Here is a 24,199-nt window from a genome sequence, read left to right as displayed (position 1 = left end):
GGGGAAAGCTGAGTATGGTAGAACTGAACAGCCAGAAAGCCTCACATGATTCAACTGTAGCCCTTAGATGGTAGCTGGCATATTCCCCCTTTGGCAGATAGATGTGGTTTCTGGGTCGCAAGAAACTGGTTCAAATCCTTGCTTTTACACTAATGCTGCATTCATGTCATATGGGAAAGATGGTAAATGTAAGTTTGCTGCTGGAAAATATAAAAACTCTTGTCTTCAGCAATTCTTGAGATGCCACTTGAAATTCATATGTACATATATATATACACATGTATATATATATATGTACATATGAATTTCTTGGGGGCAGTGGAAAAAACACATCACCTCTTAAGTCGATTTGGCAAACTTTTTGGTGAACATCTGCCTCTTTACACACTAAGCAGACAAGGAGCAATATTAGCATTTATTTGGAGATCTGTTTTGTCCATCAGAGGAATGTAAGTCCAATATTAACTTTCCTTTTTGCTCTGTTTTTGGTCGCCACCAAATCCTGAGGGATATACTTGGCTTTTTAGTCACTAAATACTCCTTTTTTCATCAGTCAGTCACCAACTTTGTCTGTCTAGTGTTTAGCATCTAGTGTAAAGTTGAAAAGTTGTTGTGGGTCAGAAAACCAAAACAATGAGCTAAAGGACGCCAAAAATTCTCAGTAGAGCAGAGAGGGACTGCAGAGTCCGGTGATTCTTTGTGGATTCTGCGGCAGCTTCTGCATTACATTACACAAAGTCATTTCATCCATTGTTATTAAAAATATTGATTATGGCCACTTTAAGATAATCTTTCCCATTTAAGTTGAATGTATAATCAGGTGGAAAAGGCTAGTTAAGCAAGGTGGGCTTGCTGCAGACTTAAAAGTAGCGCAAGATACCTGCGGTTTGCTATTCTAGGACGTAAGTGTCACAGATTTAACATTCTAGGTAACAGCTGTGAATGATAAATAAATATATAATCCCATCCCCATCTCCCAAAAAGGCTCAGTCATTATTCTTCAGTAGTAGTTCATTCATTAAATAGAAGAAAAACAACACAAATATTAAAAGATACTTCCTTAGTTTACAACTCTACTAATAACTCAATTATTTTAAAAGAGGTGTTGTATTGAAAATAGACCAGCATTCCAGCATGAAATACCTTTTGTCGTTTTCTGTTGTACTGCATTTCTGTTCAGTCATATGGTATATTCAGAGTTTGTTTTGAACTGAGAGTTTTACAGAAACAGTTTTACAAGTGTGATATGATATGTGGAATAAATAATCATCATTATTATAAGGTTTTTTTTTTTTAAATGTAAATGTCCCTGATTAAATGTTTGAATATTATGAGATAGTTACAGTGCGAGATGTAACACTTACAGAGAAATTCTGACAGCCCGTAAGAAAAAATGTTTGGCTGACAGTTAAAAAAAAAAAAAAAAAAACGTCATCCATTAAAGGTATGAAAATACACTTGGCTAATGTGCAGCAACAGGACTAGATGGGAAATACATTAATCCTGTTGTTGCAACCATTGAACAGCAGAGGGTGAGCTGTCATAGCGGTTGGCTTTAACATTACTCATTGCAAAGACGATAGTACGGTACACTATTTACAATACAGCTTCAGATATTTTATAAACTTGTTTGACGCTTAAACCATGCTTAATATCACACGTCTTAATCATAATTCACATATCACCATTTACAGTTTGTGGATTCCCATACACACATGACCCTTTTATCTTGGGTCTGTCTATACTTCTAGTGACTACTCTCTCTCTCTCTCTCTCACTCACACACACACACACACACACACACATACACACTTTCATAATTATAGGGAATAGAAATATTTCAATGTTGTAATAAAATCCAGGATTAAATAACTTAAATTAAAAGGGAACTTCTCCATTCTCTGCTTCATTAATATAAATGATAAAATGTACAGGGGTATACGGGTATGGCAAAGCGATATTATATCCTTAGTCACAGTGGTTTGGTTGAATGTTGAAGCTGTACAGGCTGCCGTATCCAATCCCTGATGAGAAATGTAGCAGCAAAATGTAGCTTTACCTGATGTGACTTTTCAACATAATTCTTCCGTTCGACAGGAAAAAAAAAGGTTTCTGAAGCTCCACAGAGAGATTTAAAGATGAGCACAGAATATAATTACCATTAGACAACTACACTTCTCTCATCTACTTCTGATGTATTATAGTAGCTATTGGCCTTATAAAACAAAAAAAAAGTAAGATTGGGCTCATTTCCATTTCATTTCATCATTTTCTGACATTCATCCCTCAAGGTATTGGCCTGCAGCAATAATGGATTTTGTTCCTTCATTTTGAGTAATTCAACAGGACAAGATACAAATTGTTTGCACACAATTTCACAGTTTTGGTAACCAAATGAACGCATCCCCTTAAAAGTTCATAAATGCTACAGGCATATTTTAACCTCGAACCTAAAACCTTAAACACTATGCTGTGAAGCCAAACATTATTCAAACGCACAGAACTTAATTTTTAATTCTAGTGGATTCCCAAAGTATAGAAAAATGCCAAATGTATCGGGCTGAATTTGGGGAAATGAGCATAATGTGCTCAAGTCTTGAGGTTAAACATTTCTCTTACATCATATAGCTTCCATGGGCATGCTTTAAATCTCTATTCGCTTACTTTCTATGTAGCTTATGTAATGTTTGCACATTTCAGCATGCGTGAGCGATACTAATCCAAATAATAATAGTTGAACTCCCATGAATTTCAAGAAATAGTTAGAGATTTTGAGAAATACTCACTTTTTGGCCAAGAGCTAGATGAGAAGATCGAAATGCTTTCATGTCTGTAGGATAAATATGTAGCCACGGGCCGTTAGATGAGCTTTTCGCAGAAAGACTGGAAACCAGGGGAAAGGGCTCAGTCTGAACAAAATCCACCAGCCAGCACATCTAAGGATCACTGATTAATATGTCAGATCTTCTTTGTTTAATCTGTACGAGAACAAAGGCCATTTCCCATTTCCGTTTCGAGTCTTTATGCTAAGCTAAGCTAACTAGCAGCTGTCTGTAACCTCACACGTAATGGACAGTTACATGAATGGTATCGATCTTTTCATGTAATTCTCAGCACGAAAGCAAATAAGCATGTTTTCATAAATGTCGAGGTATTTCTTTGACCACTTTAGACGGCAATATAAAGTGATCTCATCCTACAGTCTCTAGCACTTCTCTTTTTATTCTACCATTTGCGACAGATGGATGTGTGTAGCGCTTGTAGCCGCAACTGGTAAAATCACGGTCTACCAGAAACTCAAGTGTGACTGAATTCCTCCCTTCTGTAGCTATGAAAAGCTCTTTGAAAACCCGGCTCACCCCAGCAGCTGTAGGCAAAAGTTTGACCCAAAATATGCACCAAAATGAATTTACAATAAAATATTTCATTTTAATTGGCCACTCGCAGGCTCCACAGATCTTTCAAATGACTGTAAAATGAAATGGAATAAAGCCCAGTCCTTCTCAGCTTGACCCCAGTGAGTAAACCTTCCGGACAGCAGCACCAAGCGAGATGGAGAGTTCACCATGAGGAAAGCTTTTATGTCCGTCAGGTTCCTACCCGCAGATAACAAACCGTTCCTCTATCAAACTCAAACCAACAAGGAAAAACAGAAAACAGAGAAGGCAGTGCTGTCGGAGCCACAACTGGGATAAAAGTTTGCAGTGAAGGTTTGGCTTTTGAATATTTCATGAGCGAAAACAACCCACCGTGCCACTACAACTCCTACAAAAGGCCGTCTGCATCTAGTTCTAGCTTTCAAGCTGTAAACATGACTGAGAGAAGCCGAGCAACAATAAGCTCTGCTAAATCATTTCTCCCTCATTTTTTCACCCTCTGAAAGCACTTTGATGCTGTGGAGTTTTTAAAACGGTGGTTTACATTTCTGATTGTATATCTTACAATCGCCTTTCATCAATGTCTAGCATGAAATAATGTTACTGCACAGTGTAGAAGTCTTTACCGCTGGTTCGGTCGGATAAGTTTGGTCTCGGGCCTCGAGGAGAAATTTCAGGCTGTATTTTCCTTCTCGTTGGAATTGCTGGAATAACAGCATGAGTGTTGTTAGTATCCTGGAGGTCAGAGGGCAAAACCTTGGGATATGAAAAAAGTATGGCAGTCCACAGTAGCTCCAGTCACATCTGTAGTGACGTCCACAATTTTCGGTCATTGCATTTATAGCCAATAAATAACTCCGATTTATTCTGTCGTTCCAAATTATCAGTCGGAGTTTCACACTGAAGTGTATCCAAGACAAAGGGCACGGAGAGAGTCGTGAGACTCGCCCCTGTCAGATGAGACTTATCTGACATAACTGGAAAAGGTCGTCGTGGGAGCGATACTGAGGCTGCATATGACATCGCACATTTGCATCCAGGGCGCACTCAGCGAGAGGAAGGAGCTCCTACTGTTTGATGTTCTTTGGCACCTCCAGGCCAGTCAGTAAGGTCACCTGAAACAGACAGAAACTCCGTGAGATCATCACTGAGGACAGGCTGTGGAGAGATCGGACAGGCTGCATCAGAGCCCAGCTGGACGTGGGAGTGCCACAGGTATCTCCATATGCAGTTTCACTTGGGGGAAGACGCATTCGACCCCTTGAGTTTCTGAAACACACTTGACAAATACTGGAGATCACACACATGATGAAGAGTTGGAGTGAGGTAGCATTCACTCGGCGGCCGGCTGGCTCAAACCACACTCAATTAACATTGACTTTTACCATCTGTTTGCAAGTCTTTAATACATTTAATATGTCTTTGCAAAATTGGTATGTACACTATTAGGTACGTGCGACATTTTAATGCTGCCTCGGGTCTTCAGTTGAATTTGGTTTTGGTTGTTTTCTATGAATCTTTTGCTCTGTATTGTAATCCCACCACTTCTACATTACATCTGTTTCCTCTGTACATGTATTTTATGTCTGTCTGCCTCGGAAGAAGGGAGCTTTTGTTCTTATCCGAAGCGGGGAGTAAACACGCAGGGCGTCCTGCGCCACGCTGATTGTAAAGCTCTGAGACAAACCAAAATAATTATGTGATTTGACTTGACTAGCTTTGAAGTTTCAAGGATAAGAGTGTGATGCGCCTCTGGCTGTAGAACATTTCGAAAGTTGAGTGAGTTGGAAAAGGCTCAGTAAGTGGTTTGCTACCCTCAAGTGCTCCTCTTAAACTCCCACTTCCAAGTTCAAATCTTGCGAATTCAACTTGCTGCTTCATTCGAGAGCTTTAGGTCATTAATAGCAGTAAAACAGGCTGCAGAATGCACTTCAATCCAAAAGAACCGAGTGGTGAGATGCCTTCAAATGGCTTGTTTTTTTCCCACCAACCGCCCAAAACCCCCCAAAATATTCAGTTTATTAGGATATAAAAAGGGGAAAAGATGTGAATCCTCACATTTAAGAAGACGGAACCAGCGAATGTTTGGCACATTTGCTCGATAAATGAGTCGAACGACTGATTGTTGATCAAAGGGTGCTGATGATTCATTTTCTGTCGGCGGCCAAACGATCAAACAACTAATTGTTTTAGCTCTACTTCTAATTTTGAGAGCATGACTCCTCTCACTCTCCCGGTTGAATTTATCACTCATTTGATCATCTGATCATTTGTTCAATCGCTTTTACGAGGACACAGTACGTAAAGCACGCGTCATAACCACCACCCCGGACACACGGGCACGGACCTGCACGTTTCTGTTGAGGCTGACAGCGGGCACAAAGACCCCGTCCAGGTTCTCGAAGGCAGTCGGTCCGTGCTGCTCCTTGTTGATGTAGAAGGTCAGAGTGTGCTTGGTCAGATCCAGCAGGACGCCCACGGTTGAGCCCCTAGCGATGCCTCCCTCCGCCCTGCGCACACATAAACACAGAGAGAGAGAAAGATGTGTGGTAAGTTTAAAGTGAAAGCAGGACTGATAGTGTAGCTACAGTATATGCCCCACTGGCAGGTGAAATTAAAACAGAAGAGTTTTGAATTTGACTCTTAGATAAATGACAAGCTGACACTGACGGTGGAACTGATTTGCCTGCGGACAAGGTGCAAAAATATTAAGAAATTTTACTATCCATAACAACGACAATAACAAAACCTTGTGGAACACATGAAAACAGGCAGACTGAAATCCGACGGGGTTGATCCAAATGTTCTAGAAATCTTTTCTCTTCCCTTCTGTCTTTCATTCTCTCATTGTTTCCCTACATCTCTATTAAAAAGAAGTTGAAACTGGATCTGAGCCTGTTCCACTGACAGCGTCAAGCTTTTTTCTGCTCCTACTGTTTGTTGATTTGGACGTCCAGATTCGGGCATAAAACCAGACACACTTGAAAATAAAATAGCTGCCTTCCTCTCCTTCTCGTTGCCGTTCTCGTTGCTGAACAAACGACCCTATCTCCAAGCTCTTTGGCTAAACCTCGCTGTTGCTGTCACTTCCTAAAGCTTAACGCTGAGACAACCATTTGTAAACAAACACCTGCGTCACGTACGTCCGGTTACATGTCCAGTTACTAAAAGTTACTAAATCCGCACCTTCCAAACGACAGAAATCCTGAGGCTCGGGAACTACATTTTAACGAACGTGTAAAATAACAGCTGATATTTTAATTTGACTGCATTTAGCATTTTGTTGGCAAGTAGCCATGATATAAGCAGGATATCACCCTCCAAGTCTGTATGTTCTGTGATTGAAATGGATGAAGTGAGGGCTAAGAACAACCCCTTTAATAGACCAATAAGTTTTAAAATCCTGAGTTCAGTGATTTAGATTTTTCCTCATTTACATCCATTAAGTCTTCAGCCCAATTTGTTTTTACAAGCTCATCAAAAAGCTAGCTTTGGATTTCAGACTGTATCAATGCAGTTGAGGTCTACGTGGTACGCAGGAAAAAAAAAAAAAAGACAAGATGAACGGTTCTCCTGAAGTTGTTCGTTAATTGGAGAACGTCTGGGTCTGGAACCACCTCTATGCATGAAAACGAGCAAACTGAGCTGCGTGCACAAACACAAGATGCTGCACCCGCCTCAGGACTGGGCCGTATGAGCCCAGGATCAGAGCCATAAAGGAATCAATATGAGGTAAATCACAACATGAAACACAGACATGAGATGATTAATGGCGTGAAAGCAAATGGCGCAGTGGATAAATCTGTAGTCTGGATGGACCGGGTTGAAGAAAGGAGAGAAATAAAGTCAGAGGTTTTCGCAAATTCCTGTGAAGAGTCGACTTTTCTCTTGTGAAGAAAAGACATTTTCTCGTAAATGAATGTTTAATGAGAGTTTGATAGCTTTCTTGTGACACAGAGAGAGATGGTGCGGGGAGGTTGTTTTGATGTCTCCTGCAGCCTGCAGTCGTCTTCTACAGCTCCCCGGTGTGTTTGTTAGTTGGTATAGTCTGAGCCCCGGGTGTCCCTCTGTCATATTATTATACTGCGTCTGTGTGTGTGAGTGTGAGTGTGAGTGTGCGTGTTTTTGCGTGCACGAACCCCCTGGATGCGTGAGATCTAACGCGGGAGACACAACGATGAATGGAAGAAGCGAGTGCGACCTTACTAAGCTTCTGTCTCCTGTTGTTCTTAGTGACATAGTCGTGCTGCTTGTGATTTAGCTCAAAAGATGAAAACCGTCTTCTAATGAAAGGCAGACGAGTTTACAAGTCGAAACTAACTGACGAATTTATCGGTTAACGTCAGTAACAACACAAAAAAACACGACTTTTGAGTTACCAGATTGTGAAAAAAAAAAAAAAAACGTAGCCAGTGGACGTGCTCCAATTGCAGATTAGTTTAGTCAACTATCTCTAAGTAAACGACTTAATTATGGCTTTGACACAGTAAAAAAAATTTTTTACACAACCTGGCAACTCAAGATTTGTTCCTATAAACAACTTATTACCCATCTATAAAGCATGAATTATTTTATGAAAGTTCATTCTTGACCCTATTAACAGAAGTTGGCAAAACACTCTCAACACCAGGGTCCACTCAGCGGCTGTTCTGAAGCTTTCAGGTGTATCACGTGATTTTCCTCAGTTGATGGAGTCGCTCAGTTGTCCACGTCCACAGCGACGTGTTTTCTGAGAATCTCTCGTCCATCTTGGCGTAAAATTACAAAGGTGAATGAACATTCAAATAAGAAGTCCTTAAAGTGCTTGGGGGAAAAAAAAATGAAAATGAAACATCTACTCAGTCGAAGGCTCCAGAGCCACTTTTTGGTGAGTGTTATGTCAAGATTTACAAAGTATTTAGTTTTAACTTAATACCCTTTGAAAAGCAAGCATTTCTAGAGAATGACACCCAATGATGTCAAGGTTATCCTGTGTGTGTATGTAAATATCAGTGTGCGTTTAAAAGGGACTGATATCTAATTTGTTATTAAATAATCATATAGGCTACCGTACAGTATACACCTACCTGTTGGTGTGGGAGTTGTTGTGCATGAACCAGGAGCGGTTGTTGTCCACATACATGGCCCAGGCCTTGTCGTCCTTCCCTAACATCATGTCTTTCATGGTGTTGATCCTCGCCACGCCGAACGCAGGGTCCGGGTGGTTGTCATAGCGATCGATGCTGACCTCCCAGTAGTGGATGCCCTGAGGTTCAAGGGGAAACGGAGTGAAATTTTATTCATCTTGGGTGTAAGTCACACACTTACTCATTCAAGACAAAAACACTACGGACTAGTAGAAACCCGATCCACTTGTAAAAAGGCCAATCAGTAGTGATGGAACCCTAAAAGCAATCAAATAGGCCATCAATGTGATTTGAAACTCAATCAAGCGATCATCAATATGCCCCTCAGACCCAAATGTGTCTGGATGTTTACCTTGGAGAAAGCGGCGGTTCCCAGCACCACGCGGTCATCGTAGCTGTTACAGGTGACCGTCTGGTTTTCATTGGACAGAACAATGTCCCGGTGGGCCGAGGTGGGGTCGAAGGTGAACCAAGCCACTTTTAATAAGAAAAGAGTAGTTTTCAGTCTTCGGTCATGATGCTACGTCTGCCCGCTAATATTCACGTTTTTGGGCAGAGAGTTATTCAGAGACACAAAACCAGTGCCACCGTGAAGACCCGCGTAGCCGCATACGGAATTTCTTTCAGGTATCTTATCAAAATGATGTTAAAACAACTTTTTGCGCACGAAAAATGGACCTAACACTTACTGTGTGACCCACGGAAACACTACAACTATACCTACACACACACACACACACACACACACACACACATTAGTTTCACACTTTCCAACACATACATGAAAGCCATTAAAGTAGCTTTGCGTTATAGTATGTCAGCGATGCTAGCAGGGCCCGATGGTTGGATTTCCATACCCAACTACGAACACATTTTACTGCTGATGTGAGAAAAATAAGAACATTTTCCTGTTATAATGAGGTTTTTTTTAATTAATTTTTTATTATAAATTATATTATAAATATATACAGTATTATATAATATATTGGGTAATACAAGTATTAACAGTTACTTCCTTCCACACACTTATGTATGGAAATCCATGTCTAGCACTTTTATACAATGTAACGTCTGGCGGGACATAACTATACGAGTGAGTTTAGCTACAGGGTAAAAGTACACACACACACACACACACACACACACACACAGACACACACACACACACACACACAGAGGCACCAACTGTCTTTGCCAGCCACAATAACAATGGGCATTAGGGTCTGTTTTCTGACTGATAACTGTTCATCCTGCCCGACCTCTTTTTATTTTTCTCTGTCATCTTTCTTCCTCCCTCTTTCCCTGTCCCTCACCCTTCCCTTCCTCCTCCGTTCTCTCTCTCTTTCCTTGAGGATTGGAGCTTCCTGCAGCTACACACAGAAAGGAAATTGCACCAAAAAGAGGCAAATCTCACACAGAGCAACAAAGACTGGAAAACAAACACGTGCTTAAATGTACAATTTTAAAAATGGACATTTGTGGTATAAGTCTGTGGTGTGTATGTGTTGTCATTTTGTCATTGTCCCTTTTCCCTCATCCTATTTTCTCCCCTCTCTTTTCAATCGCTTCCCTTTCTTTCTTTTCTGCTCTTCCCTTTCCTCTTCTCTTCCTTTCCTGCCCTTTTTCTTTCTTTTCTTCCTGTCCACTTTCCTTTCCTTTGTCCTTTTCTTTCCCTTCCCATCATCCGTTCTCCTTCTCTCTTCCATGTCTCTTTCCTAGAATTTAGAGCACCATGCTTCTTATTCTCTTGCCTTTACCTTATAAAAAAAAATCTCCAGTCTCATCTACTAAAGGAGCTCATTATTGTTACATAGAACAAATGCAATAACATGATGAAACCTGTTTTTATGAAGATCATTAAAAACACAACTGTGGTTCTGTGGAGAAACACGACAATCAAAGGAGCCGCTCGGTGCCAATTTGGCAAGCTTGAAGCAAAGCTAGGACCCACACACACACGCACACACACACACACACACAACCTACCATCGGAGGTCTTGAGCACAACCGTCTTGCTGTACGGCCCCACACCGATGGCGTTGTAGGCTTTCACCCTGGCATTGTAGGAGCTGTTAAAATGCAGGCCGTCCACTGTACACACAGTCTCCTTCCCCACATATACCTCCTGAGAGCAGACACCAACACACACATTCTAGCATCATTACATATTCAGGTTAAGTGCATGCACACACGTACACACTATGCGTTCACTGCTTAAACTCATTATCTACATACATACCCGAGTATTAGTAATTACAAATGTAGGTCAAGCAGTCATACACTGAAAAGGCTTGTTTGCTGATGACACATATTCAACTACGCACACACACACACACACACACACACACACACACACACACACACACACACACACACACGCACTCATCTGGCTTTTGTCAGAGTTGAGCACCATATGCATTATTAATAATACAATTAAAAAAAAGAAAAAGCTACAGAAAAGCCATTATGACGTAATTTTCTGCACTTTTGACAATCATTGTTCTCTGTTTTACACAGACTAATTATTCTGAACCAGCACGTGTTTCTGTACTGACTCTGTACTGTCCTCTGTTGCCGTCGTCTAACTCCAGGATATAGCCCTCGATGGGGCTCCCGGGGGGCGCTGTTACTCTCCAGGCCAGGGTGGCGCTGTTGTTCCTGGTGCAGCACTTCTCTAGCTGCAGGATGGGAGCCGCCGGCACCGAGGGTCCAGACTCCGCTGTGGGGAGGATCAGTGGGTGAGACGTAAAGATTGTGACCGGCGGATGGGGACATGGGGGCTGAGAGAGCAAGATGGTGAAGAGGAATTTGGGAGGAGGGAGAGATGGAAGGGTGGACGGGTGTCAAGAGGAGGAAGACAAACGGAGTGATGTCTTCTGGCTGGTTGTGTTTAAACAAACCGAAGGGAGAGAAACAGGAGCTTTGATGTGGATCTAGTGGGAAAGAAAAGCATGAAAAAAGTGAAAGAGCCCCAGGTTCATTTACAGGGCAACAGCTGGGAATCAGTGGAGGCTTTAAGTAGGCCATGTGAGGACCTTATAGCCACTATAGAAGTAGTAGTGCTAGTGGTGTATAGTGTTAGACTGGTGAAAGCTTTGAAGACTAGTGAGTATTTTGTAACCAAAGCTTACAGCAGCAGTTATTTGAATACTGGCCTGTGTTCAGTGCACATTATGTTCTTGTCGAGGTGAAAAAAAGCCCCTCAAACGAGAGGGTTTTCGACCGTCTAGAGATGCAAACTCCCAACCGTGGCACACACCGATGAAACAGTTTAAAATGAGCTAATAACTTGAGGAAACAAGATTGTCGGCTGGTTTCGGAAAGTCAAGAAATGAAGGAACCAGCATATTGTCAAAGGATTTTTTAATAAAAGCAATATATCTGTGCAAGCCTTGAGGCGATGAAACTTGTGCTAACAAACAGGACAAAACTGCACTGCAAAAGGAGCTGAAACAAACAGAGACACAACAAAAAGAGGGTAAAAATAACCACTGAAGACAGGAGTAGAGATTTTGTTTAACACAGATCGTAGGGTAATGAAGTCTGCTTCATATCATGTCTTTACCTTTTGGCGCCTGTCTGATCTTTCAAGACCAAAAAAAACAGGAGTAGTGAAGACACAGGGGGAAGGCAGCAGTCAGGACATAAAGAACAGTGTCGTAGGATCTATGCACTATACATGAAGATATCAGTATTTATATCCAATATTTTTCACAGCATTTGTAGCCAAAGTAGTTCTGCAATTCGTGCACAACCAAAAGAAAATGGGAATTACTTGTTGTTAAATACAGTACTCCAAATATCTTTTTATTTAGATTCATTTTCGTACAATCATTCTGCCATTATTACTTGACTTGTACTCTGGTATTCACGTTGGATAGTCTGGTAATTAGCTAAATCTGGCGCAATGCATCGTCAGACATGATATGAAAATTGTTGGGTGAATTATGTTTAATACATAATTGCTCTGGTTAATGAGGGGAAAATGCAACAATGACAACAAGGAATTAGTGAGAAAAGGAAAGGCTGGCTTTGGAAAAAGAGAAGTACTTCAGGCTACAAATGTCTGTAAGTCTGGAGGTTTTTTGGAAACTTTGTGCTCCAGTGACGGCAACACTATTCACTGGAGAGGAGCTGGAAAACAATAACCATGCGGAGGAAAAATACCAGATAGACGCTGTGGGACAAAAACACCGATGGGTTTTCAACCAGAATGGCTGAGGCCTACCGGGACCGAGGGAGAAGGAAGGAGTGACAAAAGAAATACAAAGGAGGGAAAACAGAGATTTACTTTGAAAAGTAGATTGTCTGAAATACCTCCTGGGCTCTCTGTCTCCACCTCAGCCTCACCACTGCCTGCTGCCTGCATTTGTTTCAATAACGGATTCTCCTGCACATCTGGAAGTGCGACGTTGGTTTGGGTGTTTTAATACAAGAGCACATGGACAGAAGATGGCATATTTAAGCAGCTGGAAGTGACACTGAGGCCAGTGGAGAAACTGATTTCATTGAAAACATGATGAAAGATCTGCATCTCCCTAATGGTGGTTAAAAGAAATAAAGCCTTATGGTCCATCACATGCAAATTACACTTAAATCTCATGATTTTCACTATTGACTTCTAGGTCAGGCGATAATAATTCACAACACTTCATATCAGAAAATTTAGTTATTTTTGGAAGATGACATAAACACTGCACAAAGTTGCATCATTGTAAAGTGAAGCATCATCTGCATATTAGGACACAAATATATTTTTTTTACCCAAATATTTGATAGGTTAGAAAATGTTGCAACTATAGAGAGACTTCAAAGTACAAACTTGAATGTTTGGTTATAAATAAGACTATTTGTTCTCTTTTCAAGTATGTGACGGTATCTCAACTTGATTTAAATTAACTGATTTGATTTAGTCATTACAGAGAAAGACTGACCTCGCCAGGTCAGTATCAGATTTTACCAATGACTTTGGCAACTTTATTCTGCATTTTCTACACAGTCTATTTTCATAATAATTAAAAACAGAAAATTAGATATAGACAACTCCCAAAAAGAAGAATAAGAAACAGTTCTTTAGGTCCTAAAGAAAAACATAAATTTAAGATTTATTTTTAAAAAAAACATGTGATCCAGAGTAACATACTCATTCAGTTAGCAAAGGAGAACTTAATGATGAAGAATCAAGTCAGGCTACTTTTGCGAACTAGAATGCCTCCTACACTGTGCTCGGGACGTCTAAGGCTAAAATTCAAAGACACAAAATCAAATGTTCTATCTTTAAACTCTAACACTTTGTTCTGGATGATCAGTGGAATTTGAGGGTGGGGAGACGTACAGATGATTTTCATGTCACGAGCCTTAAAGAACAAAGGATGGACGATCAAAGCCTCCCTGCTTCCTTACGATCCTTTTCAGATTAGATCCACTGGAGCTCAAATTAGAGAATGTCTCCTTCAAGTGCAACGCAACCTGGGCAATGACGTGCAGATCTGGGTCACATTTTTCATTTACGAGTTTGAGTTTGGGTTTTTGCATCTGGGGACTCAGGGTCTCCGCTTTTGAGGAATTTAATGGTGTTAGAGATTAGAAACAAAAATTTAGGTTTAACAACTTACTTGAAATAGCTCCAGTCAGGAACCAAAAGGCATTATAAGCATATCATAAACCCATTATGAGTGCATAATCATTATAATTGCGCCATGTTATAATAATTTATTAATTACAGAGCACTAACCTGAATGTAATTTCATCATCAAATAAAGGTTTTCGCTTATTTTTTTTACTGAATTTATTAATATTCATTAAACGCACAAAACAATATATTCATTATAAAAGGTGTTAATGATCGATTCCCGAGAATCATAAGCATTATTTGCTCGAAGGGGCCACAGTGAATCCACATCAGCAGCGGAAAAAACCTCATCTTCACCGCCTCAGTGGAGCATTGTGGGAATAAAATATGTATACTGCTGATTACATATTCAATTTACATTAACAATACATCTGGGTAATCTCTTGTACTGCAGCAGAGTGAATATGAAGGATGCTGTGTTTACTCATGCACGCCAACTGGTTGCTGCATAGCAACAGTCAATGAATAGATTATCAGCTGTGAACATTGTACAGCTGTACATCATACGCGGGAACCTCAAAAGGGAAATGTAACAGCAAGTGAATGTGGTTTATGGGTTATCAAATATATCATCAAGGGGGATGTTTTTGCTTCAAATGAGGGATGTTTGCGCATGTCAAGTTGACTTATTTATAGAGCCTCTCTCTCTTTAAAGATGCAGTCCGATTTTACACAAAGTTCAGTTTATGAGACGTACCACTAAGCCTGTGAAAATAGGTTTTCACAGTTTAGTTGACAAATCAATAAATAAGAAAATAGATTTTGATTTTGATTCTGATCTTTACTATAAACAATCTGTAGCATGATCTAAAGAGTCACCGGAGGGTTTTTCCTGGATTTTGCTTAGATTTCGATTCTTAAGTCAAAATGAAAGTGGAAAGAAAAAACAAACATTGCTTTGCATTTCAGGCAATAAATAATAAAGTACTCATTGTAAATGAGAGCATATCATGCAGGTCATTCATAATTTTGTTTTACACACATAAATGATATTGTATTTCTGTTCCTGGTAAGGACCCTCATTGACATAACGCATTCCCTATCCCTCAGCACTAACCCTAACCACCACAACTACTGTACTGTACCCCAACGTTTGTAAACTAAACCTAAATCTAACTGTAGAGGAACACTCCAATTTTACCCAGGTTGGCCTCGAAGAAACTACAAACTGGAGGAATGGAGGGTGTAATGCTGCATTCACGCAATATTTCTGATATTTTTCGACTAGGTTTTTCTGAGGCAGTCTCGGCTTCAGCTGGATCGATTTTGACCTTTTGCGCTTATTTTGTGACACCCCCCCCCCCATCTCTGTGAGTTTACAAATGCTGACCACAGTGCTAATACAGAGGTTTTAATTAAGACTGAAAAAATTACAACAACAAAAAAAAGAGGCCTATCGCACATAAACACGTATAATAATGTAGAGTATAACTAAGCGATCCTGTTGTCATGACTCACATGTTGTAATAAAATGGGTTTAAAAATGTCCCTAGAAGGGGAAGTGTGTATTTTTGTTTGCTTACCTTTGCCTTGGCAGAAGTCCAGCTGCAGGATGGACTGGAGCAGCGAGTCGGTGTTGAGGGTCAGGTCAAACTCAGGGCCGACTTTCGGTTCCAGGGCGCCTTTTACCCACTGGTCCTGGGACGACGTCACCCGCTTGATCAGGGCGTCTGAGATCTACTCACACAGACAACGAAAGATGCAGACAAACACATGTGGGACAGGTCAAAAGACGCATTCGCACAGTAAGGGAAAATGAACACAGGAAAAGACATGTTCACACACACACATACACACGCAGGAAATGAAAGCACATGCATTCAATATCTCGATTTAAATAGACTTGCAAGGCTGCATACAGAACCGCGTCTCTGTTCTAGGATCCGTCCCATGCGTGGCTTCATTATATTGTGTCTGACAAGTGAAATGAGGCACGCAATAGTGCAGTTCAAATATTTAAGGATGGGAATTAGACCCCTCATCTGCTGGTACAAGATTCATTACCTCAGGAAAAAAAAAAAAAAAGGAAAAAGCTAAGTGAATACATTACATTAAACTCAATCGCAAATAAAGTGATTGCTATGTTATTTAAAGGCGAAAGATGAGAAGAGGATTAGGAAATTCAGCCTTGAGCATTGAGAAAACTGCTTGTTTCATTTGGCTTCATATTTTTCCACTTCAGATTAGTCGAATTTAGCATTTAGCGCTAATGTCCCCCCTTCAAGTGTTGGCAACCATATAGAACCACATAATCAATACATTATTAAATATTCAGATGACAGAGAAGAGAGGGGATGTGTTTCTTTGTGTGTGTGTGTGTGTGTGTGTGTGTGTGTGTGTATGTGTGTATGTGTGTGTATGTGTGTCCCCCTCAGGAGGTTCTTCGACTGCTATTTCATCTCTCCCTTTCACCTTACTCTACTTCTCCCCGTGCTTTCATTCCACAGGAAGGGAATTCATCTATAACCAGAGGCAGACAACAGAAATGGAGACCGCCGTTCCGTAAACGTAGCTGAGTGGTTGGAGAAGACCATGTGTTCTGTGGTTTTTCCTAGTCATTTAACCATTGTGTTTATTTGACTGCGGTCAAATAAACACACACACACACACACACACACACACACACACACACACACATACACACAACCACACACCACCACCACTGCCACCACTGTATGTCTAAAAATAACAATTGCAAAATCAACCACTTTTTTCCCATTATAATATCTAGAAACGTATTACATTTGATGACTGTAACAATATGGATATGACCATAAAAGCAGTGGTATTATACTAAATAACGAAACGACTCATGTGTTATAGGTTATGAGCTACGCATGAACGAATATACTCGCGTATATTCCGTTTGTTCGCCATCCGACAGACATAGACATGTACGGTATGTACACAGTCACGTTGCTTATGTTTGGGCCCGGAGAGGTACGAAACTCCAATAACAGAAATCCAAAAAGACTGATTTGGAGATTTGGAAAAGTCCAGTCAACACCAATCACAGATACACAGCGTATAAATTTAAAAAAAAAAAAAATCCATTGTATTTAACCATGTTTTGCAGCTGGGGTCACTGACCCCAGAAGTAATGTGACGGCTTTTGTACTCAAACATGTCATCGGTTCAAAATCATGTTTATAAGCAATTTGTCACGAAGTATCGAGGTGACGAAACAATGAGAAGTGTGTTTTTTGAGCTGTTAAAGAGGCTCCAGGAACCCGAACACAACATTAGGGTCAAAGCTTCACTTTTAAGTCTTTCTCCTACGCAGGAGCACTTTACATTTGACCTCTCCGTTCGGCCTAAACATGCACATATCAATAACTGATCAATAGCCGATCAGCCATTTGAGCATCTTAGCCTGCTGATTGCTAAACATTTTCAGGTCAGTTAAAAATGGTCAGCTGCAGTGTTACAGCAAATCAGACGCAGTCCCGTGTTGCTCTGTGTTTGAGCACGAGCGCGGGGCGGCGCGTGTGCTGTTGTTGTTACTCTCACATCAGCGCTGGAGTCTTCCTCCTCCGACTGTGCAGTGTTTTTAGCCGTGCTGACTTCAGAAACATCAGAGGCTCCGGGCAAAGCGGATTTTTCCTCATAAGCTCAAAAGGAACTGAGTATCCCACTCCCTCCTTTCAACTTTCACATTTACTTTTTTTTGGTTGTAAATACTTCAGAAAAAGTTGAATTCAAATTGATTTTTTTTAATGTGAGACCCCGTTTTGTTTTTGCCTTGGTTATAATCTCAGAAACTAAAGTCTGGACTTAAAGCAATTAGTTTAAAAGGAGAAGGCTGCTGTTTCATGACGGTCAGCAGTTTCGGTGAGGAGACAACAACCAAGTGTGAATTCATTTTGCCACAGTCTGATATTGCTTACACCTCTGTGCCATAGAACTCCAATGATTTGTTAGGTTGTTTTATGTCTGTTTTTAATGGTTTGTGTGTGTCAATTACGCTCCAAGGCACAGACAAACATAAATGGCAATACCTGCCAGGTGGATAATTTGCTGTTTTCTGGTACCTTCGGGGATACTGTAACAAATAGATATAAACAAGGCCAGCCTTATCCTTCCATACTCTGTCGCTGTCCTGTGAAAATCATGCGTCTCCAAATGAGGTGATTTTGAATTTTTCGGATAAACTGAAGAGTTACATGTTCCTTGTCGAGCTGAGGAAATTCTAGAAGAACAGTTTATGAACCCGTTGGACTGCTGTATCTTAAAAATGCATTGTCACCAAGCCGACAAAATACCGCTGTTTTTTTCTTAGCTTATGAAAAGTTGACCTTTTGTACTTTTCTGTGTAAGAAATGAGGAACTTGCAGTTTTCCACATCTACAAGTGGAGGGTAAAACTCACAAAATGTGTTTTCTAAAAAGAAACTTTTAGTCCATCTGGTTTTAATACGTTTTTTGGGGGGTTTTTTTGTTCCTTTATCCAGTTACCAGGTGAAGCTCTGCACCTGTAGGAGGCATGCAGATGACGTGAGGGTTAAAACACACATAGTCACACAATCCCCACACATACCTGGAGGAATCCACTGGGGTCGTTCTCTTTCAGGACTTCCAGGCAGTACTCCATCATACCTGTGGTCTGACGCAGCTTCATGGTGCAGTGGGTGATCTGGTCACGCACCACCTGACAAAGATCAGAGGCGTGCGTTGCTCAAAGGGTTCAAATCAATAATCAGACCATGGACGCTTCATGTGGCAATTCTGTTCATTTTGAACTTAATGTATTTGATTATACTTCAGAGGATTTATGAATTTCCCATGTGTAACGGTTCAGTGGCCCAAAGACTGGACCCAAAATACAAATTGACTTGTGGCGGACAAAGATCTGCAACACGCTATCAACAGATCCACTCCAAAACCCGGCCAGCACAGAGCCGGTTCGTGCTGGTCGGCCCCGTGAGGCGTTTTGGCAGCACTTGCAAGCTGTAAAAAGATTTAAAAGTTTATCACAGGATTCCTGCCACCTGCTACTGTTTGATTATCAGCCCATGGAAGTTGCCTCCCCAGCATTTTACCAGGATTCCCCGCCCTTACGGCTACATTAAAAAAAAAACAGTACGCCGGCATGACCTCATTGAGCACAGCCGACAAAAATAAGCGACGAGCACCAAGGTGCATAAGCCAAAGGGCTCAGTGTCCAAAGGAGGCCACAAAAACAGTGGGAAAACTCGTCCCAAGTTGTTCAGTAATGACACAAGGAAAAAATGAGGTGAGAACACAGAGAGACTTGGAACGGCAGCTGTTCTGGATTGTGCTGCGTTTCGACCGTATATGTACCAGGAGTGTAATCCGGGAACGGGGAACATATTTGCGGAGGTGGGTTCGGGGATCACGTGTTTGGGGCTGGCTGGAACAACAGGTGAGATAGTGGCCGGCAGGCAACATAGGCAGGAAAAGGGACATGACGCTATTAATTCCAATGCTAATTCAACATGTGATGCAATGGAAAGAGAGGGAAAAGGTAGAAAAAAAGAGAATGACTGAGGCGAGGTGAGGTGAGTATTCTACAGAAACACGTTATCAGCCTTAACCAGATAAAAGTTTAGTTTTTTTTCCCCTCAATCTCCCGCTCTCTGGATGGCTCGCACGCACTCGTCGCCCGCCGTCTGCCGGCTGGGCTCCGAGCAGAAGGGAAATGAGATTTGGCCGGGTGTCGCAACCAGTCGCTCGGGGCTAATTGAAAGTCAGCGAACTGTCCCCGCCTCACCGGCCTTTTGTCTACATTCTCTCATACCTGCACAACAAACCGACCCGATCAGTGGTCTCCAATGAGCTGCTCCACTGACACCTGTTTATCGTATGTAATGTACATGTACATGTATGTGACAAATGCATCGGCTTTTCGAAGGTTAAACGAGAGACTAGACAGAAAACGTTTTGTGACGATGGTGAATCCGAGATAATTAACGAAACCGTTACCGTACAACGGCCGCCTAAATGAATGAGAGAGTTCATTAGATGGTGTCCTGGTAATTAGTCCCCCTCATTTATTCGATAGTTAATGAATTCGCAGTTAATCATCCACCTGTCAACTCCCGTCTCAACTGAAATATGAAGACCATGAAGAGTCGGCCGAAAGAGGATCAAAACCATCTGCAATCTGAGCTACAGACTCACACCGCACGTGTGCGTGTGTGTGTCTGTTTGTGTGTGTGCACGAGCAGCTCCAGAAGGTCAGAGGTCATCACTAGCTAATATGATGAAGCCAACAGCAGAAATATCAGCTGAAAACTGATGAAATACATTGTAGAGAAACTCCTAAATACATTCTTATGCCTAACATTTTTTGCTAAGTTTTATTTTTTTTTATTTTTTTATCTCACATTTTTATTATTCTTTTATTGTCTGCGTTTTATGTCGTGCTTTTCTCTTTTATTGTGAAGCATTTTGTGACGTCTGCTATAGAAAGGTGATATATAATGAACTTTAATTACTCACTATTTAATGAATTCATCCATTCGTTCGTTCTCTAAATGTCGGAGCTATGTGTTTGTCTTTTATTTGGTTTGCTTCGAGGGTTTCAATCAGAAAAACCTTAAAATTAATAGCTCTGGTATTAAATTGGTGTAGCAGGTCGTCTAGATCTATTTTTATTAATACTGCATTTTATTTTACACTTTCTACATTTGGTTGGGTTTATGAAAAGGTTTGGTTTAGAGCATAATCTTGGATTTGGGATTAGGAGAGTTAAAGAATGAATCAAAGGTCAATGAAAAGTCATTACAGGGGAAAAACTTCAAGAAATGATGTATCTTTGTAGCTAAATGTCACCTTAAGACTGTCACGCAGCTGGAGCTCGCCTAAAGCAAAATACACACACGGACACTCCAATTGTTTACCGAGAGAAAATTTGCTTTTCAGTTCAGGCTGGCAGAAACCCGCTCTTTTATCTCCTGTGTAAACATCATGAAGTATGAGCGTGAAGCTTGAGTAAATCTCAGATTTATTTCAATTTCCCTCTGTCCCACTGAGACATGCTGTCATCTCCCTCCCACAGGCTCAGTATTCAATGTGTTCCACATGCATCCGAAATGAATTTGAGGGAGTGAATATGGAAACATGTTAATGCAAACCCAGATTTGAGATACCATGGGTGCACTCTTTCTTTTGTATCCGTGTTGTCACTTCACCTCTAAACGCTTAGGAACCCTAATCTCAGACACACAATCATCTGCGCAAGAATTGAATATTAATCCATCAGCCGCTGGATTATGGCTAAGTAAGTGTGTGTGTCACAGCTCTAGCTGTAAGTCTAGTTTTTCCTCGTGTTTCCCTCCCTCAGCCTCCGCTGCCTGTGTGTGTGTGTGTGTGTGTGTGTGTGTGTGTGTGTGTGTGTGTGTGTGTATGGCTCTCCCTCACCTGGAACCTGTTCCAAACCCATCAGCTCATCAACCCTGCCTGGATATATAAGAACCCCAGCTCTTCATCCACTCCTCCCCAGACTGTGCCGCCAACTACTGTGGATTCCCTGCGCCCTCTTCCCACTGTGTCTCCGCATCCACCCACGCTACCTCAGCCTCCCAGCCGCCTCCCGCATCCAACTGCCTGCCTGCCCTCCGCCTCGGCCGGCCTCCCATCCTCGCCGTCGGAACCCTTTTCCTTAATTCCACTGTTCCCTGCTACCTTGCGTCTGTGTCTGCTTTTGACTCCAGATTCAGACAAGCAGGAACAACGTGTGTGTTTTTCACTGTGTGTGTGCTCTTGAATGTCTGTCTTTACAAGGACCAAGTTCTAGATCTAAGTGACGACATTTTTGTAAAACGAGAAGGTCTTTTTTTGGAAACAGAATGTGGAGGTTTTGGGAAAGTGAGTGTTTTCTGGCACAGAGGATATTTCTGGAAAGTGGGGACATTTTTAGAGAGTGAAACCATTTTGGAAGTAAATTTCTGGAAAGCAAGGTAATTTTTGGAAGGAGAATATTTTTGAAAAGTGGGAGAATTATGACACTTTTGAAAAGTACGGATCCTCCCTTGTTTCTGGAACCACATGGAGAAGAGAAAAATAAGGGGCCCCCTTCATAACGTTACAGTAAAAAATGGATTCAGGCATCCAGGATGGGACGGTTAAACTGAGGACAAACTATCGGTCAATGGCATAAGATCGAGGGATGCTCCGGGGGAAAGGCATTCAGGCAGAACGTTTAAGGTCGGGGCAAACGGTCAGACGGACCCAAGGGCATGACCCCTTGGGGGCTAGGCAGTGCAAGTCAGTGAGGGTCCTCGCAGGTACAGAAGTACAAATATGTCTGTATCCTGTACAGGGTAGTAAGTGGCTCAGAAGAGTTTAAACTACAAAACCCTGAGACCACACTAACTCCTACGTTACCTTATGCCGCCACGTACTAAACTGCTCTAACAAAAAGGGTTCCTCGCTGCGTCTGTGTGCGGCGGTTGACAGGGATATGGCTACTTCCTCACTACATGTCTTTGGTCAGCCATCAGTATTATAACCATTACATCCAATACTTACATCCTCATTTCATCCACTCATCGAGAACATCGACAACTATGACAGTTCAGAAAGCACAGTGACATTCTGAATAGATTTCATTATTGCGAATGCTCATGTTGACAAATTTTATACCTTAACTTCATCAGTTTGGAGCCGTTTCAGTACATCATCATTTAGCTAATTTAAAAATACCTTCTGAACGGGATAAAATCTTTCCACTTTGCTGCATTAAGTTCACTCCATGGACAGTTCATACACAAAGCCTTGTAAATTACCAACAAAGCCAGTATTTCTTTGAAAGAGGAAACCAGAATATGTTGTTTTTAAGGGATTATTGAGCTCTGGCTTTGGTGAATTTTAGAAACATCTGCCTTTTCTTGGTGTAGACAGTCTTTCAGTTTTTTCTTTTTGGTTTTGTGTCTGATCACAGCTGTATCTACAAAAACAGATTAAAAGCCCGTTTTTGATAAAAAGTGCTTTTGGAAAAAAAAAAAAAAAAAGGGTGAGTTTGTAGTCGGAAAAAATGAAAATCAAAATGAGACAGTTGATCTTTCACAGCACTTCCACTGGCACTTTTAAATGAAAAATTGTTATGCTTTCTTGGAACCGCAGTTACATAACTTGTGCACTTGAAGTCGTGCAAAGGCAAACACGAGCAATGTTCAGTCCGATGACGCACTCATGGAAAAGCTGTCCAGTTTGTTTCTGAGTTGGGGGAGTAGTGAAGTGATGTTCACTTGTTCGTTCATTTGAAAGTAAATCAGAATCTAGTTCACCAAATTGTTATGTTGTCGTTCAATCGCTAGAAATGTTTTTGTCCCTAAATTTGTCATCTGCACTGTGATGTCAATTAAACGTGTGTGCCGGCACTATCTAAATATTCGGGGGGGCGCTGTGAGAGTGATACAAAGCTACAGTAAATATACACATCCAATCTTAATCTGCACACTCAATTCAGAACAATGTAAAACTGTAAAAAAAAAAAAAAAGGCATCCGTCTACATGGATCTTTTAGTAACTAATTTTGGTTCTGAGGCCAAGTCTTCAAGCTGCTGCTCTTCTATTTTCCCTCGTCTCCACGTGAATGGGAGCCTGCAGTTCATTTCTTATATCAGCTAGCGATACACACTGTCCAAATGAATATTTGTTCATGTAAAGATGTTGCTGAATTTATCAGCCATCTACAAGCAGCCACTCTTCTCTTGTCCCAGCTTCATCGCAGCCTTGCAGCTCTTTACCCTCTGGCTAAATCTCAATCCTCAGCCTACAGATAATGACAACAGCTGTCCTTGGGGCTTCCATCCAAACAAACCCCCCCCCCCCCCCCCGCCGCCATCATCCAGACGGTCAGTCGGTCGGTGGGCACGTTGAGACTGGGCAGGCGTCCATGTGAAACAATGGGACTGATGGAAAACCCCAGCGGTGGATTTACAGAAGAAAGTAAAAAAAAAAAAAAGAGACAGCTAGACAGAAAGGACTTGGTTTAAGAATTGAGACCTGAATTCTTTCAGGTACATATTTTCCTAATCAGCTTCTTAAGATAAGAGATGAGCTTCCAACTTAGAACAGATCTGGTTATTTCACAAAAGA

The 24,199-nt window shown here is 41.3% G+C and overlaps 1 protein-coding gene across 10 annotated transcripts in view; it reads right to left on the bottom strand.

Annotated features, from left to right (window-relative positions):
• Positions 1 to 3,454: 3,454 nt before the first annotated feature.
• The window catches only part of LOC120788990 (tripartite motif-containing protein 67), a 44,736-nt gene continuing 23,991 nt past the window's right edge, over positions 3,455 to 24,199 (bottom strand). For 3 of the 10 annotated variants that reach the window (XM_040125362.1, XM_040125365.1, XM_040125366.1), the window contains 8 exons: positions 18,672 to 18,782; positions 15,659 to 15,812; positions 11,059 to 11,222; positions 10,490 to 10,628; positions 8,856 to 8,980; positions 8,444 to 8,622; positions 5,725 to 5,887; positions 3,455 to 4,492 (listed from right to left, as the gene is read on the bottom strand). In XM_040125362.1, coding sequence (XP_039981296.1) covers positions 4,445 to 4,492; positions 5,725 to 5,887; positions 8,444 to 8,622; positions 8,856 to 8,980; positions 10,490 to 10,628; positions 11,059 to 11,222; positions 15,659 to 15,812; positions 18,672 to 18,782 — 1,083 coding nt within the window. In that variant the 3' untranslated portion in view covers positions 3,455 to 4,444. Of the gene's footprint in view, positions 4,493 to 5,724; positions 5,888 to 8,443; positions 8,623 to 8,855; positions 9,010 to 10,450; positions 10,629 to 11,058; positions 11,223 to 15,658; positions 15,813 to 18,671; positions 18,783 to 24,199 lie in introns of all 10 variants that reach the window. The other 7 variants (XM_040125367.1, XM_040125368.1, XM_040125369.1 and 4 more) reach the window with 5 other exon arrangements.

Source organism: Xiphias gladius, chromosome 4 (assembly GCF_016859285.1).
Source record: "Xiphias gladius isolate SHS-SW01 ecotype Sanya breed wild chromosome 4, ASM1685928v1, whole genome shotgun sequence".
Taxonomy (NCBI): Eukaryota; Metazoa; Chordata; class Actinopteri; order Istiophoriformes; family Xiphiidae; genus Xiphias; species Xiphias gladius.
Note: the sequence above shows the minus strand (reverse complement) of the source record. Positions and strands in the feature narration are given on the sequence as shown.